The sequence below is a fragment of the Equus caballus genome, chromosome 1, assembly GCF_041296265.1.
Source record: "Equus caballus isolate H_3958 breed thoroughbred chromosome 1, TB-T2T, whole genome shotgun sequence".
NCBI lineage: Eukaryota > Metazoa > Chordata > Mammalia > Perissodactyla > Equidae > Equus > Equus caballus.
In genome coordinates, this window is record NC_091684.1 from 141,105,166 (window position 1) to 141,121,711 (window position 16,546).

General features: G+C 43.7%; 1 protein-coding gene across 37 annotated transcripts in view; it reads left to right on the forward strand.

The window, feature by feature from the left end:
- CSNK1G1 (casein kinase 1 gamma 1) overlaps positions 1-16,329 on the forward strand; it is a 189,430-nt gene extending 173,101 nt beyond the window's left edge. For 15 of the 37 annotated variants that reach the window (XR_011425775.1, XR_011425783.1, XR_011425785.1 and 12 more), the window contains one exon: positions 1,677-1,921. Coding sequence is in view for 25 of the 37 variants with exons in the window: in XM_070234745.1 (XP_070090846.1) it covers positions 1,677-1,745 (69 nt within the window). In the remaining 12 variants the exon portion in view is untranslated. Of the gene's footprint in view, positions 1-1,676; positions 1,922-2,505; positions 2,613-5,985; positions 6,010-9,909 lie in introns of those variants that run through there. The other 22 variants (XM_070234760.1, XM_070234717.1, XM_070234836.1 and 19 more) reach the window with 7 other exon arrangements.
- Positions 16,330-16,546: the final 217 nt, after the last annotated feature.

Here is a 16,546-nt window from a genome sequence, read left to right on the forward strand (position 1 = left end):
GTACATAGTTATATATTTTAGTTGTAGGTCCTTCTAGTTGTGGCATGTGGGACGCCACCTCAGCGTGGCCTGATGAGCGGTGCTGTGTCCATGCCCAGGATCTGAACTGGCAAAACCCTGGGCCACCGAAGTGGAGCATGCGAACTTAACCACTCGGTCACGGGGCCAGCCCTTCTCCTCTACTTTTTATTTTTGCTGGTTTTTTCCTCAACTTTTTATTTTGAAATTTTCGAATCTACAGAAAAGTCGGGGAGGGAGGTTTGCAATGAACCTGTATATATCCTTAACCTAAATTAAGGAATTATTAAGATTTTGTTGTATTTGCTTTAACTCTGTGTTTGAGTTTGGTTGGGGGGGAGGAGGGTTGCTAAACTATTTGAAAGTAAGTTGCAGTCATCATTACACTTTATCCCAAAATATTTCAGCCTGCATCTCCTAAGAACAAAGACATTCTCTCATGTAACGAGCAACACTATTGTCATATCTAAGAAAATTAATAATAATTCTTTAATATCTAATGTACTGTACATATCACATTTCCCCCATTGTCCCCAAAATTAATTTTATAGTGTTCAGGATCTAATCAAGGTTCACACATTGCATTTAATTGTTATGCCTCTTCAGTCTCTTTCAATCTCTTAAACTTTTAATCTATAACAGTCACCCCTGTTTTAAAAGAAAAAAAAATTTTTTTAAATATGCCTTTTTTGAAGAGTCCAGGCTTATTGTCCTATAGAATGTCCCAGAATTTGGATTTGTCTATTTTTTTCTGTAATTACTTAGATTCAGATAAAACTTTTTTGGGGGATGGGGGCAAGAATACTACATAGATAATGTTATATAGTAGTTATTATATTATGTCTGGAGATAAATAAGGTCAGGTGGTTCCATTAATCAAGAGATGCTAAATTTGATCACTAGCAGAAATTTGGGTCTCTCTTGGGTAAGTCCAAATTTAACATAGTTTTCTTTGACTAACTGTACATCATTGTTTAAATTTTTGTTGAAGAATGTATTATTAATAAGAACAATAAATATTTCTGGTTTAGAAATAATGGTTGGCATACACTACTAGTAAGCAGTATTCACCTTGTCTGCCCTTTTCTCTTTGAATAAATATCCCCAAAGACTCCTTATATTAATATTTCCTCCCACCTTCCTCTTTATGACTATGCAGGATATTTTTGTGAATTAACTGCTGATGAGGACCCCAGATCTAGAGGGAGATAACAATAAAGATTTTTGGTGGGAGAATAACAGTAATCTGAACATTTATTCAGCCATTACCACGTACCATAGCATTAGGCTAAAGTACTTTTTGTGGATTTTCTGCACAGTAACCCACTTAGGTAAGCAGCATTGTTTCCCCATTTTACAGGTTAGGAAGTTCAGGCATAGAAAGGTTGAGGTCTTGCCCAAGGACCCACAGCAAGTAAGTGATGGAGCTAGGGTTCAAACATGGGTGACTAAGCCTAGATCCCACTTCTTATTTACTGTTCTCTGCTGCCTCCATTATTATGTTCCGTGTATTATACTAGACACTGTTTCATACATTTTTTTGTGTAATTCTCACATCATCCTGTAAGAAAGAGTCTCAAATAAATGAAGTTACTTACCCAAGAGCATATGATATCTGAACCATTTATCCTATTTTGTGGTTCTCTCCCGTGTTTCAGCCAAGGTCTTTAACAGCAGAGTGGTTTGTCCAGCGGGGTCCCTTTTCCCACTCCCCAGCACCCACATAAACAGGAATCGTGTGCTGGAAATGAAACCAGGTGGCAGAAGCAGCTGCACAAGCAAGAGAAGCCTGATCGGGTCCACATTAACCAGATGACAGGAGTGAGAGCCTTCAGTTACAGTTCGGGGACCATCAGTGAGAAATGGGATGACACTGAACCTGAAATAAAGATTGTTGAAATAAGACTGGTCTTCCAAGGGAAAGTGTTTCCTTACCGTCTGCACTCTTACCAGAGAGGATGTGGCAGTCTTGTTATTTGAGTAACTTCAAATCAATGGTCAAAGCCATGAAGAAATTTCTGAAGGAAAGTGATTGCTTATAGTTTCTGATACCCAGTATTTATTTCCTTTTTAGGATTTTTTTAACATCGTCACTGAGTCTATATATAATTATGGCATAACAAACTGAGAGGAGTAGAATTATAGAGAGTAATATGTCCTATTTCATAAGATTTTTGTGAGGATTAAATTTACACACACACACACACAACGTAGCAGAGTGCCTGACACAGAGCAGGCGTTCAGTGTGGAAGTTTTTATCATCAGTCTATGATTACATCACTGAATTTTGTGTTTTCCCATGATATGAGTCTGGGAACCTTCCCTAAATTAGGACAATTGGCCCTTCAACCCAGGAAAACAAACATTCTAGACACTGCCTATCTAGAACCTAAGCTAGAGACCGGATCTCCCTTAGAGACCCTGTCTGGCGCTGGCAGGAGGCTCCTACTGCCATGGTGTCTGTCACACTCTGTCTTTCTGTTTCAGGTGGTTAGCTCAACCAATGGAGAGCTGAATGTCGATGACCCCACAGGAGCGCACTCCAATGCACCAATCACAGCTCATGCCGAGGTGGAGGTAGTGGAGGAAGCTAAGTACGTTCATCTTTCAAGGGGGCTCTTGAGTCATAGGTTGAAAAATATTTTCTCTGTCTCTTCTGTGTGCTGTTCATCTCAGACTGGATTCCTCATGCTTGTGTCCACAGCTTTCTTACTTTGACCATTTTATTTTTTGCATGGTGCCTTAAGGCTGCTGCTGCCTTTCTTTAGCTGTGATTTCTGGGAGGACAATCACATTTTTCTAGTCCACATGGAGCAAAAGGTATAGTGAACTAAAAGAGTCGTGATATAAGAGCTACAGCACATGGTAATCAGGAGCTTCTTGGGGCCCTGGAGCTTCTTGCTCCCTATGGGACACAGAGAAAAATCTACTTATCTAGATAAACCCTAGGCCATGCCAAATAGCGTTAGATTTCTAGTTCTTGGCCAGCCACTCTGAGTATATATTCCTGGAGCAAGGATTTTAGGGCCATTTTTTGTTCACTTGAATGATTCTGGATTCAGAGAAATTTAGATGAGTCAGGCAAGAAAAATAGTCTCTGCACCTGTGAGTGAAAGAGTCTTGGGTAGGAAAGGAATTCACAGGAATCCCAAGAGAGTGAGGAGGTTCCTTACTCCCTTTCTGCTTCTCTTGCATGTGAATGTCTTGCCCTGCCCATACCACCAGTCCCTTGGTGCTCTCTGCATGGTCTGTGTTTAAACTCTTAGAATATGGGGTGGAAGGTGAAATTACTGTCAATTCTGCTGCAAAAGCAGCATTTCTGTTACTTCTTTCCCTTTTTGCCCCATCCCAAATTCAGATCCAGATTTAAACTCCAAGAATACATGAGGTAGGGAGAGAGAAGTCCTTTGCAAGTCACTAACTGCTGCCAAGCCTAACATGGATGACCCTTCTTATAAACCCTTTGAGAACATGCAGGCTATGGCAGTATCTTATTCTCACAATCAGGCAACATATTTCTAGGGATATTGTGCCCTAAGAGGTCTCTTGAGTCCCCAAATAGCCTAAATACAAGCCAGAACATGCTTACACCTCTGGGTATAAGGTGGTGAGAGGCCAATCTAGACCTGCATTCTCCTTCCTTCCAAATACACTTTGTATGATTGTCCCCCATGCTCACTCCCCTGCTCTGCTGCCCATCTATGTGATGAGCTCACTTTGCTTTTAAAAGGTCCTTTCCTTGGAAAGCCCAGACTTAAGGATTCATACTCAGTAGATAAAAAACAAAAGATAGAAGGGATGACTTGGACTCTCTCCTGTCGAGTCTGCTAACTCTGCTAAGCAGCTTCAGATGCTCCTCTCATGGTTTATATAAGGCCCTGGTACATAACGAGGGCAGAGGGAGTTTTTAATGCCAGGAAGAGACCATTTTTAGTAAGGAAGCGTGCTCCCTATTCTCAGGGACTTTGGAGATTTTAATGGTACTCACAGTTTTTCAGTTTCCCTGACAAAACTGCATTCTCTCAAATAAACAATGTAGTACTCCTGCCCTCTGGGTTCTCAACCTTGGCTGCACTCTGGAGTCACTCGGGGCATGTTAGAAAATACAAATGCCTGAATCCTGGCCTTAGAGATACTGGTTTAATTCATCTGGGATATGGCTTGAGCATCAAGAATTTTTGAAGCTCAGGTGATTCGAATGTGTAGCCAAGGTTGGGAACCACTGCACTTGCTGTGGTCTGATCCAAATCTTGTCTGGGCTTGAAAGATGGCTATACCCATTCCCACCCACGCCGCATTCCCAAGTCACTGTTGTAGCTATTACTTTGAAGCCTAGAAGTTTAGTTCTGGATTTCATAGTGTATTTTGAATACCAAGATTAAATGGGCTTTAGTTTTACAATATGCCCTATACAGATTTATCTTTTGAACCCATTCGTTTCATTTCACTTGGTAAATGTGTATGTGGTAAATGCTAATCATGTTTGTGATTGTGGTGTTTGTGTCCTGTGTATGAGAAAGGGGGCCATTCACGCGAAGAGATTTCAATCTGGTATATTCTGTCCTGGTATAATCTAAACTCTAGGATGTAAAGAGAGTTTAAAGTCTCCCCATTTAGCAAAAAGGATCACTGTGCCTCTTTGCCACCAGTTCCAGGTTGGGGCCTTCTGAACTATGTAGAAACCAGAAGGGAACAATTATATTTGACCAAATTTCATCCAAAAGCTTATAGTTTAGGGCATTTTGTGTTCTGATTTCCCTAGTGATTTCATGAGCTACCAGTCCACCTTGCCCAGGGAACTGTCAGGGCGCAGCCATGTGTTTTTCTTTTTGGCTTTCTATGTGTATGGGCGGGAGGGGGGAGAAGCCATGTGTCCACCTGCTTGATCATTTTCATGGGAAGAAGTCACAGCTAGAGAAGCACAAGGCATCCCAAACAACCCCTCGTTGCACGCAGCTGTGATGCTATTTGTCCATGCAGCCTGCTTGTGGGAAAAAGGGGCTGTTGCCTATGTTAAGATTCACCTCAGGACTGGGGAGACTGTATGACACCTTCACTTACAAGCTTTTGATTTGGGGTTCCCACTCAGCTTGTTTTGTGTAAAAGAGGAGAGAAATAACAGGGTCTTGGTTTTCATTCTAGATACAAAATGAACATTTAACTTCCCTTTTTCTCTAGCTACAGGACACAGTCCTTATTTAAGTATGATTGGAAGGGTAGTGTGGCAAGGCAGCTTTTTAGTTGATTTTTGTTATGGTAAGAACACAGGAATTTTTGGTTATCCACTGACTTTAGCTATAACTTAGCAAATGTGGACCTCATTTCCCCTGAAAACTAACAAGAATATGGGATTCAGGCCCTTCTCTGGCAATTATACCTTAATCCAGAACAGTGACCCTCTTCCTCTGAGTCATCTCCTAATAAGGTACAGTGTCTCTTAAGCCTTTTTTCCCCCTCTAGAGGAAGAGCTAACTGCTGGCTGCTTTAGTCAGGCACGTTGGACTTACAGACACGCTAGGGACTTCTCTTTCCCTCAGGATAGCTGGGAGCTTAGCTTAACAAATTGCACAGTAAGATTTCATGTGGGAACCAAAATGGCTTGGCCTTGATGCTTAAGAGAATTCTTATAGGCAGGATCATTGCTCTTTCTCCTGCTTCCTTCCTGGAAATTGCCCAGGAAAGCCCACCCTGGGGCTCCCACCAACTCTTTCTGTTTTACCTTACCCCTCACTGAGATCCAGCTCCCACCTTGATGTCTATCAGGCACCTGCCCCCAACCTTCACTTTAGTGTGGGGACCAAGTGGCCTGGGCCTACTCACCCTACCTTGACAGAGGAAGAAACTAAACACAGACACATTCTGCATGTTTGCATGGCTCACAGGGAGTCGCTTCCATCTCACCTCTGTGAACTAATCTCTCTCTCTTTCTCTCTTCCTTTCTGTGTTTTCTCTTTACACACTCTGTAGCTGCCTGAAAATGCTCAACCTGTGGTGAGTCCCTCTCTCCAGTCCACGTGCTAGGGGAGCGGACCAGACTAGGCCGGGATTGGCAAAGCCAAACAAAATGCCTTAGGAACACTGAATGGCTTCCATATGCCACCTTGTGACATAACCACCCAGACTGGGGAACTAGATCCACAAGGTGGGGATGGGGCAGACGTGTACCCAAGAATTAATCTGTTCCTTCTTTCCTTTCAAACCCACCTCATCGCTGACTCCTCCTGTCAAAACAATATCCCACAGCATCCAAAATTATCCCTTTATTTTTGGCTGAGTGAATTTTTTCCCAAATTAATACGATCAGATATTATCAGACAGAGAGGGACAGAGATAGGAGGACAAGGTTACTATATCAGTTGTTTAGATTACTCCACAACCCCAAGAACACTTGTTGCCAGATAATCTCACATTCTGCAGCTTGTTCTCTAACCTGCTTTGGAAAAATCTGTGACTTTTCTTTTTGATTCAGCTGGTTCTTCATCTGTAGGATATGAGTCTCTCAAAAAAAGAGAGCTCCTCCTTGAGGGAGAGATGGACATTTTGTTGGTGTCATTTGGGGTTTTTTTGTGTGTGTGTTTTTTATTGTCTCCCCCCCCCCCCCCATAAGAGAATATAGTGCGGAAGGGCTGACTTGACCAATGAGATATTGGAGCCTCTCTTTTCCACTCCTGGAAAGGTTCCTTAAATGCATTCTTGGGAACAACATGAGGTATATAGAAGGGGAAACCATTAAGAATCCATGTTTGACAAGGCGCATTCTTGCTGTAAGACAGAGCCCCCTCCCCAGCTCTCTTCCCAGACATTGCCTCTGACCTTCCAGGTGCTCCTAAGCTAGTTGGTCTATTGCAGTATGGAATTTTAACTCTCCCACATTGTCTGCATGTATGGGGTCACATGGTGATAACAGCCTGCTAGATTCTGTGACTACCTTGTTTCTATTTGTCTTCAGTGACTGACTTGGGCATCTGTTTCTGAACCCTGTCTGAGCCAAGTTGCCTGCAGGGCTTCCCCAGGGATAGGAATGTATTGAATATAACAATTGGGTTTTATGGAAATAGAATTTGTAGTCTTACAATATCAAGGAGTACATTTGGCTTATTTATTTAGCAAACACGTGTCTGTGTAGTCTGACATTGTTGTGGTCTGATTTTTCCTGTGAGACATCGGTCACATGATCCTGACTGCAAATACAGGGCCTACTGTGTGTTCATCCAGCTCTGTGCTTGAAACTTTAGAGGGTCCCAGGGCCTGCCCCAAAGAGCTTAGATACCATCTAGTTGGAGAGAAAAGACATACATACTTGAATGAACAAGTAGTACTCCAGGACACTTAGGTTATTGTCCCTCGAGAGGTCACTGTGGACAGGGGTGGTCACGGAAGACTTCATGGATATTGTGGGTCCTGAGCCAGGTTTAGCACCAGGGAAGAATGTACAAGTACAGCAAAGAAGAGAAGCATAGCAAAGGAATATCTGAAGGGAGAGAGCCAGGACATAGTAAGAACACAGTCTGAAAGAGGTAATGGTTCAGAGGCCTGAGGGAAGAGCACTTGGCTTGTGAGTAGGGCGACTGGATCAATTCTGACTCCAGCATGTTAAAAACTTTTGGTCATCAATTAAAGAATCAACTGGAAGGAAACCCATGATACAAGAAGGGTTCATCACTTGTCTTTATTCTCTTCTGAGAATAATTTATATGGAGTCACTTAGTGGGTTTGGTCTGGGGTCTGACCAAGTTTAGCAGGTCCTCTTGCTGGTAGTCACCAAGAAACCAAAGAGTTGAAGAGCAGATTATGGGGCCTATTTTCTTGTGGGTAGAATTATTTAAAATTTCTGCTACTGCTGAAGTTTAAGCTACAGTAATTAGCAAAACTTAATCAAGAGCTCTGAACCACAGCTCGCACAATGTCCAGTTAGGTGAATTCAGCATTGCACATCAGGTTATGACATGCTTGTAAGCAGACATTAACTCTTAGGACTTGCCTTGGAGGAGGTAAAAGAGAAGTTGTATCATTTGAAATGGACCAAAACGGTGTTTCAAACTTTTTTATGATTGCCCCTACTTAAAAATAAAAATCATCATCTTAGCATCCTCCGGAAAGAATAAGAATAGAAATTGGCTTAAATGTTAGTGATCCCTCTGAAAATCATGGTTAACAGGGATCCGGTAACTCTATTGAAATATCGTTGCTCCCGCGAAATTTAGTTTGCCTTGTTTAATATTAATTTCAGGATATTCAACTTGGAAAATGCCTGTTTTCTAAAGCATCTGTACAGAAAAAGATCTTTTTTTTTCCTTGACTCCTTCCCCAGTGATTCCATTGAGAACTGTTTTAAACAATAAAAGCTTTGGTCATTTTTATTTAAAAGAATTCATTCAGTCTCTCCAGATACACATGACACTTTGTTTAGTGACTGTATTCCTACCCATTAATAGGATTTCACAAATGTCTATGATACTCTTAGGAAATCTTTTTTAAGACCCTCTTAAGAAGCTTTTGTTTCCAAAATCCCCATGTTTGATTCATTCACATATGATTAACGCCCATCATTGTCTGTGTAAATGTCTATTTCTGCATTCTAAGAAATTTTCTCCTAATTTTTAATAATTAGTCCATTGGGTGTAGGAATACCAAGGGGTCTGACTTTTAGGAGGGAATTCTAGCTACAGTGGAGAACTTAGGGGTATGAGAAGTATGCAACAGTTCTTTATTTCCGTATGAATATTCCTGGCATTAAACCCAGAAGGATTAGGCAAGAGACCCAAGGATAGTTTTCTCAGATAAGCTTTTCTTTCAAGGGCCCAGGAAGTCTGAGTATAATTCCAACTTTACTCCCCTCCATCATCTGGCATCTTGGACTCATCCACCACCTTCTGCCCCTTTCCTTCTCATTTCCTATGTGTCAGCTTCTGGAGAGGAGATACCTTTTGCACCAGCCATGCCACAGCCCTCATCACCCCTGCTGGACTAGTCACTACCTGAGCAAGAGGTGTTTCCTATTCCAAAGACAGGAGTAATGAGGGGATACTCAGACCTAAGCATGTGCCAAAACTGTGGCTGTTGCCCAGGAGGCAGCCGTTGGAGAGCTTATGAAGGAAGCAGGCCCCAACCGCCACCCAAAACACAGTCAGTCCTTTAACCCAGTCTGGCACAGCAGCACCAGTCTCAGGAAGCTGAGTTGAGGAAGACCCTGCAACCAGATGCTTCCTGGTGATCAGCTCCTTGGCTGGGGCAGTGATTCTCTCTGAATGAAGAGTGGGCCGTGCTGATTTGAGTCAGGGATCTGGGCTCACAGTTCTTATTACAGTCAGGGCTTCTCCTGCCTATTCCAGGGGGCTGGGTGGAGGCGGGGATGGGGGATAGAATCCTTAATCCTTCATTAGTAGCATCTTGAGATCCTCCTAGAGTTCCAAATATACTTTTCATGGGGTTTGTTTTCCTTACTGTAGCCTCCCTACCCACTGATGACTGAAGTTGCATTAAATAATTTTACCCTCTGTATCAAGGGGCAGACAATTCAGGTTATTCTTATGCAGCCCTGAGGACCCCTAGCCTTGTTTCTAGATAAAGGTGAAGCATTTGGGTTGGCTGTTAGATTAGGAAGTACACCTTCTTCATAGTCCTTCCAAAAATGCATATTTTTGCCCTGCCTAGCCTGCAACATTTTGATAATTAGGTTTGATAGCTGTGGATTGAAATGAAGTAGCTGTTTCCTTTGGCTTCATAGCGGACACAGCCACTACCTCCAGTATGTGCACTGTAGATGGTGGGTGGCCCTGTGGGAGGGTGCCAGGGGGAAAATTCTACCCCCTGGAGTAAGCAGAAGCAGGCAGAAGTCTGTTGGAAGCTACAGGCCTCCCGCACTGACTTGCAATGTTCCTTGTGCTCCAGGTGCTGCTGTTTCTTTAAGAGAAAAAGGAAGAAGACTGCTCAGCGCCACAAGTGACCAGTGCCTCCCAGCAGTCCTCATGCCCTGGGGACTCTGACTTGATTGCACCTGCAGCTCCTGCCATTTCTCGCTGGAAGGGACTCCTCTGTGGGGGAGGGTGGAGATCCAAACCAAAAAGAAAACAGATGCCCCCAGAAGGAGCCAGTGCGGGGTAGCCAAGGCCCAGTGGGTCAGTGGCTGTCCCCACCTGCCTAAGGCTCTGAGCAGGTCCCAGAGCTGCTGCTCCCGCACTGCTTGCCCTCGGGGCTGCCTGGTTGACTCTCCTTCCTATTGTTTACAGTGAAGGTGTCATTCACAAAAACTCAAGGACTCCTATTCTCTTCCCTCCCCTTAGTTTACTCCTGCTTCTTGCCCTGCCCTCAACCCCTTCCAGCATAAAAGCTAGTGAGTTGAAGGCTTTGTCTGCTGAAGGAGCTCAAGAGGCTGGGGGTGGGTCAAGAAGGTAGGAGGAAGATGGTGGACCTGGACTGGAGAAGAACCTTCTCCACCTGCCGGGTGTGTGCAGTGTGCTTCCTTCGTCCTCTGTGCCTGTGCAGCCTCCATCCCCCACTGGCCACGGGGTGCAGGTTCTCCCTCCCTCCCTCCCTCCCTCCCGTGAAGTTACACTGTAGGACACAAGCTGTGAGAAATCTGCAGTCTACTGTCCCCATGTGTTGGCATTCTTAGCTTTCTTGACAAGCGAACTCTGTTCTCCAGATGGTAGTAGGACAATGTAAATTGTTCTGAGCAAAGGAAAAAAAACTGACTTTATTGCACTTTTAGTTTTTTTTTTTTTTTAAACAAAAAACATGGCAGATGCATATTGTGTCTGGTTATATTGGGAGTTTTCCCTTTTTTCTGTTTCGAGGGAGATGGGGCCAGCCAAGCCATTCAGTGAGAATATGGGTCCAGAGGACATTCTCAGTTGGAAAGAATTGGGTCTGCAGCACCCAGAAGAGAAGAAGCCAAACTCTGTGTCATTCTGAGTGAACACTCAGGTTGGCAAGGAAACATACTTGAATTTTCATTCATCTTCTCAGCTGCTGAAGAATGTCCCTACCAGAGCCTCTTGACCTCATCAGCTTGCAGTTTGGACAACCTAGCTCTCCAGCACATGGGATGAGCCAGCCAAGCCAGACTGTGAACAGGAGAGAGTTCATCCAGAGAAGGAGATACTTAAAAAGAAAAATCTGAAATCCTTGTTTCCTCCACTGCCAGGGACTTCCAAATAGGTAGTCATGTGACTTCCTTAGTGACTTGGGGACAAAATTAGTGATGAAATAGCCACCACCATATTGCCACTAGTGGACAAAAAGAGGAGGAAAGTGAACCTGCCTTCCAACTGCCAGAGGAACCTCAGGATTTGGCATTACAGGGCCAGGAAATGTGGTGTACCGTCTGCCCCAGTTGCTGAGTTAAAGCATTTGGGCTGGCCTGCCTTATCAGAAACCAAGCACCTGCAGATCTTCTCCCAGCAGGTCCATAGCAGCAGACTTGGGAGTCTCAGTACATGGGGCTGTAGTGACTCAGGAGGGTAAGATTGGTTGGTGCTGGAAAATTCCAGGAGAAAGGAGACTGAAATGAAAGTCTAAAATTATGTTCTCAATTGGATATTGACTTCTTCCAGACTCGATGGCCATGTATCTAGAGCATGTTCTTCCCAGTACACTCTCCGCCTCCCCCCATGGTGTAGTCACATGACATACTACTGTGAAGGGTCTTGGTTCCTCATTCACGCTTGAAAAGTCATCAGTGTATGGAGTTAATCTTCTCATGTTCAATATTCATGTGAGTTCAGCGGCTTATCCAGTCACCTCTCATTCCAGATATGATAGAGGAGAAAGGTCTTGTATCTGGGAGTAGAGAGAGCTAACTATGGAGGTCAATGGCTGGTGGCTTAGTCTGGTGGGTTTTGGAACACAAAAATCATTTCCTCTTGCTTGAGATGTAGGGCTGTCTTTTGGACTGGAGGATGCGGGGATACTTTCTGGTCGTTGGCATTTCCTAATAAGTCCCTTCATGTATCTTACATGGAGCAGAAATAACATCAGTAGCATGGATCAGAGTTACTGGGCTTCGCCTGTTCCATTGGGCCTTGGGTAGGAAATACTACTTCCCTGGTTTCAAACCTGCTTAGCTGATGTGAAGATTGTAGTTTTTCATTTCTTTAAAGGAAACTTTCCTGTATACAAAACAGAATGGCTGGGAGATGGTGTCACACCCCTTGCCCACAAGGATTTTGAATATTGGGATTTGCTTCCTTGATATTACCTAGTGGTTAAGGCATCATCACTGAACCTTACATAGTTTCTCAGTTGGCATTTGGGCAACTCTACTTTCCCATACAGAAAATTTAACTTCCTAATCCCTATATAGAAAAAGCCTTGCCTCTCAAGAGGAGGGCAAAGGGAAATGCTGGCAAAGGCTGGAGCATCCTGGCACTCCATACCCCACTAAGTGCCTCCCCACTCCTGCTTCCACAAAATAGGAAAGGCAGTGACCAGTTTGGCCACAGGGCAAGCCCACTTTGCAGCTGGGTTTGTGACTTTTTTTTTCAGGTCTTAAGTTTTTTTGCTTTTTGTTGGTTTTTCTGTTTTTGGTTTTTTGGTCAGGAAGATTGGCCCTGAGCTAACATCTGTTGCCAGTTTCCTTCTATTTTGTATGTGGGACGCTGCCACAGCATGGTTGATGAGTGGTCTGTAGATCCATGCCCAGGATCCCCAGGCCCACGAACCCTGGGCTGCTGAAGTAGAGTGCACAAACTTAACCACTAATGCACTGGGCCAGCCCCTCAGTCTTAAATTGTTTTTAAAGGCTAGCTCTTGAGGGGTTGAACCTGAGCAGTTATGGGGGATCCTTCCTAATGCACTGTTATCCTTCTCTGCCCCCCACAAATCTCTTATGAGAGATAGGATTTTCATAACAAAGGTTATGAGCCCCAGGTCCCTCTGGCATGCAGGGTAATGGTGATCTTTGCAGGGCCATTGGCACTCCAAGGTGGTCCAGACCCCTGCGAGATTCTTTTGTAATCATCCTTAAAATTAAAAAAGAAGAAAGAAAAGGAGTACCTCAGGAGTAGTTTGGCCATCAGTTCCCTCCCCACCAGCACATCAGGGCTCCCTCCTCAGCCCCGTTGCTGGAGTCGCTTAGTTCTGTGCCTCAGCCAGGTGCTTGGGGTTGGGCGCTCCATTCACCACCACCCACCCACAACCACTTACTCTGTAGTTTTTGAGCTTTCTCCATTTCACAACCATGATGCCTAGGGACCTTTTTCTTTGGGATTGATGCAATTGTTTCTGAGTTACCATTAAGTGCTAACAGCATCTGTTCATTAAAAAAACCTTAAGGGGCCGGCTCGGTGGTGCAGCAGTTAAGTGTGCACGTGCCGCTTAGGCAGCCCGGGGTTTGCCGGTTCGGATCCCAGGTGCAGACGTGGCACCGCTTGGCAAGCCATGCTGTGGTAGGCATTCCACATATAAAGTAGAGGAAGATGGGCACAGATGTTAGCTCAGGGCCAGTCTTCCTCAGCAAAAAGAGGAGGATTGGCAGCAGATGTTAGCTCAGGGCTAATCTTCCTCAAAAAAAAAAAAACCTTAATGTTATACCATTAGGAGTTCTCCAAAGCTCTGCAGTCCTTCAGGCATTGTATCCTGAGCAATTGCATCCTGTGGCAGGCAGGCCAGGTATGCGCCAAAGCTTAAAGGTCCTTCCCTTGTGACCAGAACATGACTTGTGTCTGTGCAGTCTAAGCATGTAAGGGTTGATCACTTGCTGTGCATACCTTGGCCTTTCCCAGTGATCTCACTCCAGACTGCTCTGCGAGGGAGGGCGGAGCATGCCAGTGCCAGTGTGCTTTCATGACTGCCTTAATTAACGTTCCCCTGCTATTTTGGGTCTGTCTAGGAATGTACACATCAGGTGACTAGGTTGGCTTCTAGTTAAAGCTCCATTTTACTTTGGAATGCAGAACAATAGGAGACAGCAGGATCCTGAGGTTTCCAGTAGAAGTGCTGATGGCCTGTTTATTCTCAGTGAACTCCCAAGTACCTAGCAGCCCCTGCCATTAGCCAGAAGTGTCCATCACCTCTAAAGTAACTTCCAACTTAGTTCACTGAAAATGTACGTGGGTAGTACATATTCAGTGTTGATTCTCAGTGGTAGTAACCACTTTCAATTTCAGAAGTATGCAGTGATGGTAGTGTTATGTCATAGTGGTTACTAGAGATCAGAGCCTTAACTTTTTTTATGCAAAGGATATAACCTGTTCCCCTTCCTAGTGAGCAAGCATGGCCTGCATTTTTCAAAAATAAGTACTTCCATGGCAGCCAAGAAAGCATCTCCTCAAAGGAATTTGATCTTTCTTCTAACGCATCTCTCCCAAGTCCACAGGCCTTCTGTGTCCCAGTCACTTCCATTTTCATATTTTAACCAGCTTTCCATTCGCAATGAGTTGCCCTGACAACATCATCTCCAGTGTCAGAGCCACATTATGGCTAGAGTTTCTCAGATTGGGAGCTTGCAGCGCCATACAGCCAACATTGCCTTTGCCAGTCCACTGCCACCATCCCCACCGTTGCCCCAAGGTGAGCAGATGAATTCCAAAAACTCGTAGGGAGCCAGGATAACTAGGCACCCCATCTGGATTGGCCATGTGAGCAACAGGCACTTGTCTCTGGGGTTCTTCCTTTTACCGACTCCAGGGATCCGGGAAAGTCCCATCTAGAGGGTGATGGCCAGTGACTCCTAGTCTTCCCCGTGATGGGTTGGTAGGAAATAAAATGGGATTCCTATGGTTTTGTTTTCTTGGTTTTTGGGGTGGGGGGTTGATTTTGTTTCTGAGTAAGAAAAAGAAGAAACTATGGCCATTCTGAGCTTTTGCAGAGTTTTGAGCAGTGTTTTAGTCACAAATAAGGAATCTTGGAAGAATTTTAACAGCTAAGCCATCTTAAAAACATTTTTCGTAACTCTTTTTGCAAGTGACTGAGTGCAAAAGGATAGGTTTCTTCATTGTATTCAAAATAGTAAGTAGGTTCCTTGGATATAGACAGTAGTAGTTGACATATTTGCTCAGGCAGCCAGAAAGCCCACTCCAGTATGTGTGTGTAGATCAGCTTACAAAGAAGCAAGTGAGTGCGCACTGCATAGATTTCTAGTTTGATTACCAAACTTGATGTTATAAAGAAACCTCAGTTCTGTGGACAGAATTTCTTTTGTTTTTCTTTTACTCACAATCATTTTTCCAGTGCCATCAACACCTTCCAAGTCTCAGAGCGGAGGATTATCCATGATAAATGGGGGTGCAGTGCAGCCATCCCAGTAGCAAACACAAGAGGACAGCTGTCCTGACTGCCCCTTCCCCACAAATCCCGTTCAAGGCAGGTGAGACGCTTTCAGTGTTCCTCTTCCTGAGCTCCAGACCAAATCCCAGGCCAGCCCTCGCACCAAAAGCTTTCTTAAGAGGCTTGTCAATCTGTTAGGAATGTCTCAGGAAAGATGAGCCATTTCTTTAGGGGGAAATATATTTACAGATGGGTGTGTGTGGTTGCATTTATATGCTTCTGTGTGTGTGTGTGCGCGCTCATCTGTGTTCATTTCACTTCCATAAAGACTCAAGGCCCAGGCTGCTGGGACCATGTGTTCCTGAATATTCTTGGAAGTAAACACGTAACAAGTGAGCTTCTTTAATTAGTGTCACAGGAAACTGGCTCTGGGAATGAGCCACATTCATCAAGCAGAAGAGTAAACAGAAAAGATAGAGATAAAACCAAAAATATTATAGCTCCCCGAATGGAAAATAATGTTGATTCATCAATTCCCATTGGATGTATTACATGCTCTAATTTATTATGTTATTATTTTGTCTGTTTCTTTAATCTTTGCCCATTGTACTTTTTAAAAGATGTTGGGATGTTGATTGCAATTTTTAAAGACTAGATAATGTATAAATCAGCTGTGGAATTATTTTTAATGTGTGGATGTGTCTGATTATTGTTAAATGCCTTTTTTCTTTTCCTTTTTTTTACCTTTTGTTTTAGATATATAATGTTTCATAAACCCTGGCACTGGTCATAAAGCTCAGCTGTGAAAATGAAACTTGTAGTATTTTTAAACATGAATGTCAATTTCAAGTGTATTTGAAATGATTCCTCCAGGAGACAGATTTGTACACCATTAAGAAAAACTCTTCTGCAGAGGAAGTAGCCTTCTTTGGAGAAAACGGGAAATGGGTCTTGATATGTTATCTCAGAGTAGCCCGTTTCCTAGGGCACCATGGAAAACACAAATGTGACTTTAAGTATACCTCTTCCCCAGTTTGGGGAGGAAAGGACTCAGTTTGCACCCTTTTTGTATGTAAAATAAAATGTCTTACCTTTCTTGGCTAATTTTGGTTGTTTGGTTTGTCTGGTTTTAATCTCTCCTGGCTCATTTTTAGCTAAGAATTCAGCTAAAACTCACTTTGTTAGGATTCAAGGCTCCAGTGGTTGAAAACAATACCTGATACTTTGGCATTCTTGCTGCTTTCCTTTGGATGGAACATTGCCCTCTTCTGTGGCTTGCTGTAAAGATTTTATTTTTCCTTTTTCTCCCTAAAGCCCCCTG